Here is a 2893-nt window from a genome sequence, read left to right on the forward strand (position 1 = left end):
GCCCCGGGGGGGGGGGTCGTGCCGGCACTCAGCACAGCCCCGCTTTGCAGGAACAAGGTGCTGCGGCTCTCGGGGGACCTCAGCGAGCCGGGGGAGATGAACTGGCAGATGATCCTCTGCTTGGTCACCACCTGGGTCGTCGTCTACTTCTGCATCTGGAAGGGCGTCAAGTCGACTGGGAAGGTGACGCTGGTGGGGTGGGGTGCTGCAGCCCACGGGGGTGCAAGACCCTCTGTCCCACATCTATCTGGGAGGTGCCACCAGTTTCTGGGGACATCCCCGAGCCCTGCTCCTGCTGGGACACCTGTGGCACGTGACGGAGAGCCCCGGCCCAGGGTGTCTCACCAGCACCCACTCCTCTGCAGATTGTTTACTTCACGGCACTCTTCCCCTACGTGGTTCTCATCCTGCTGCTGGTCCACGGCGTGACGCTGCCCGGGGCGCTGGGTGGCATCGTCTACTACCTGAAACCCGACTGGTCCAAGCTGGCTGAGGCGCAGGTGAGGGCAGCGCGGGGAGCAGGAGAGGGCTGGGTGTTGGGATCCCCCCCCCGACACTCTCCTCACCCCCCCTTGACACCCTCCCTTGCACCCCAGGTCTGGATCGATGCTGGCACCCAGATCTTCTTCTCCTACGCCATCGGGCTGGGCGCCCTGACCGCGCTGGGCAGCTACAACCGCTTCCACAACAATTGCTACAGGTAGGGCTGTGCTGGCTGCAGGTGTCCCCCCGCCCCGGCATGTTCCCCTGGCACCCCCTGACCCCCTCTGCCCGCAGGGACGCCTACATCCTGGCCGTGATCAACAGCTCCACCAGCTTCTTCGCCGGCTTCGTCGTCTTCTCTGTGCTGGGCTTCATGGCCTCCGAGCAAGGCGTGGACATCTCTAAGGTGGCCGAGTCCGGTGAGTGGTGGGCAGTGGCTGTTCACTGGCACCGTGTCCCCTCTGGGGTGACACCGCTGACCCTGCTCTCCCGCAGGCCCCGGGCTGGCTTTCATCGCCTACCCCAAAGCCGTGACGCTGATGCCCTTGTCCCCGCTCTGGGCCACGCTCTTCTTCTTCATGCTCCTCGTGCTGGGGCTGGACAGCCAGGTGCAGCGGCGGGCAAGGGGGACAGGGACGGGGAGGGGACGAGGTGGCACGTCCCCGCTGAGCCCCGCTCTCTGCCGCAGTTTGTCGGCGTGGAGGGTTTCATCACGGGCATCCTGGACCTGTTCCCTCAGCCGGGGGCTGGCTCGCTGCGCCGCGAGCTCACCGCTGCGCTCTGCTGCATCGTCTGCTGCCTCATCGACCTCTCCATGGTCACGCAGGTGGGGGACGCGGTGGGGACACCGGCCAAGTGGCTCCACACCGGGCACCCGCTCCCCTGCCCCCCCCTCCGGGATGTCACCTCCCGCAGGGCCCCAGCGTGGGGGTGGGAGCTCCCTGGGGCTGCTGCACCCACGCAGCTTGGGGTGCCCGTGGCGTGGGGGTGCTGTGGGAGCACAGGGTGCCCGTGGCGTGCAGGGTGTCCAAGCCCCAGGCCGGGGGGGCAGCCGGGACAGCCCCGGTGACACGCGGTGCCATCCCGGCAGGGCGGCATGTACGTGTTCCAGCTCTTTGACAACTACTCGGCCAGCGGGATCACGCTGCTGTGGCAGGCTTTCTGGGAGTGCGTGGTCATTGCCTGGGTCTATGGTGAGGCCTGGGGGGACGCAGCGGGATTGGGGGGGGACACAGGTGCCCTGCAGCGCCCCGTTGACGCCTTTCTCCCCGCAGGCGCCGACCGCTTCATGGACGACGTGGCCCGTATGATCGGGTACCGGCCCCTGCCCTTCATGAAGTGGTGCTGGGCCGTGGTGACCCCGCTGGTCTGCGTGGTGAGCAGGGAGCGGGGGACACACGCGTGGGTTTGCGGGTGCTCGCTGCCGCGGGCACCGGGCTCCCCCAGGCGGCTGCTTCGGGCACGGCAGCCGGGGGGTGACACGCGTGTCAGGGCCAGGCGGTGGCATTTGTATATCGGGGATTTGGGGGTGACACGGGTTGGGGAGGGGGGGTCTAGGGTTCCACGCGGGACCTCACCCCTCGCCCCTTCCTCCACCCAGGGCATCTTCGTGTTCCACGTGGTGAACTACAAGCCACTGACCTACAACAAGACGTACGTGTACCCGTGGTGGGGGGACGCCATCGGCTGGGTTCTGGCACTCTCCTCCATGCTCTGCATCCCCTGCACCGTCCTCTACAAGCTCCTGCGCTGCAAAGGCTCCCTGCGCGAGGTGAGGGCGGCGCGGCGGGGGCCCTCCTGCCTCCGTCCCCAACCCATCGCAGCCATCCGTGTCCCTGTCCCCCCTCAGTCCCATCCCAGTGCCATCCCTGTTTCACTCCCAGCCTCACCTGAATCCCATCCTTGCTCGCATCACTCAGTCCCATCCCCATCCAAAACCTGTCCCTGTCCCCATCCTTATCACTCACTCGCAGCCAAGTCCTGTCCCTGTCGCTCTCTCAATCCCGTCCCCATGCGATCCCTGTCCCTTTCTCAATCCCGTTTCAAACCCTTCCCCATCCTCGTCTCACCTCCATGTCCCCGTGCCCATCACTGTCTCACTCCCCCCCCTCACCTAAATCCCATCCTTGCTGACATCGCTGTCTCAATCCTGTCACTGTCTCAATCCCATCCCTATCCCCATGCTTTCCCTTGTTTCTCCTATTTCAAGGAGACCTTCCCCATCCCAGTCTCACCTCCATCCCCATCCAAATCCCACCCCTGTCCCCACCTCGGTCCCATTCCCACATGCCAAGGGGCTGCACCCAGGTCCAGGCGCTCCCTGGGTGCTGACGCGGTGTCCCCGGGTGCTGACACGGCGTCCCCGCAGCGCTGGCAGCTCCTGACCACTCCAATCTGGGGCCACCACCAC

The 2893-nt window shown here is 66.3% G+C and overlaps 1 protein-coding gene across 1 annotated transcript in view; it reads left to right on the forward strand.

Annotated features, from left to right (window-relative positions):
* The window catches only part of QARS (glutaminyl-tRNA synthetase), a 16949-nt gene that overhangs the window by 3607 nt on the left and 10449 nt on the right, over nt 1-2893 (forward strand). The window contains exons 2-11 of the mRNA XM_026857540.1: nt 38-183; nt 366-500; nt 597-700; nt 778-902; nt 979-1091; nt 1172-1309; nt 1574-1676; nt 1758-1858; nt 2084-2254; nt 2693-2882. Of these exons, the coding sequence (XP_026713341.1) occupies nt 38-183; nt 366-500; nt 597-700; nt 778-902; nt 979-1091; nt 1172-1309; nt 1574-1676; nt 1758-1858; nt 2084-2254; nt 2693-2882 (1326 nt within the window). The remainder of the gene's footprint in view (nt 1-37; nt 184-365; nt 501-596; nt 701-777; nt 903-978; nt 1092-1171; nt 1310-1573; nt 1677-1757; nt 1859-2083; nt 2255-2692; nt 2883-2893) is intronic.

This window comes from Athene cunicularia, assembly GCF_003259725.1.
Source record: "Athene cunicularia isolate RWA chromosome 12 unlocalized genomic scaffold, athCun1 chr12_part1, whole genome shotgun sequence".
NCBI classification, from domain to species: Eukaryota; Metazoa; Chordata; class Aves; order Strigiformes; family Strigidae; genus Athene; species Athene cunicularia.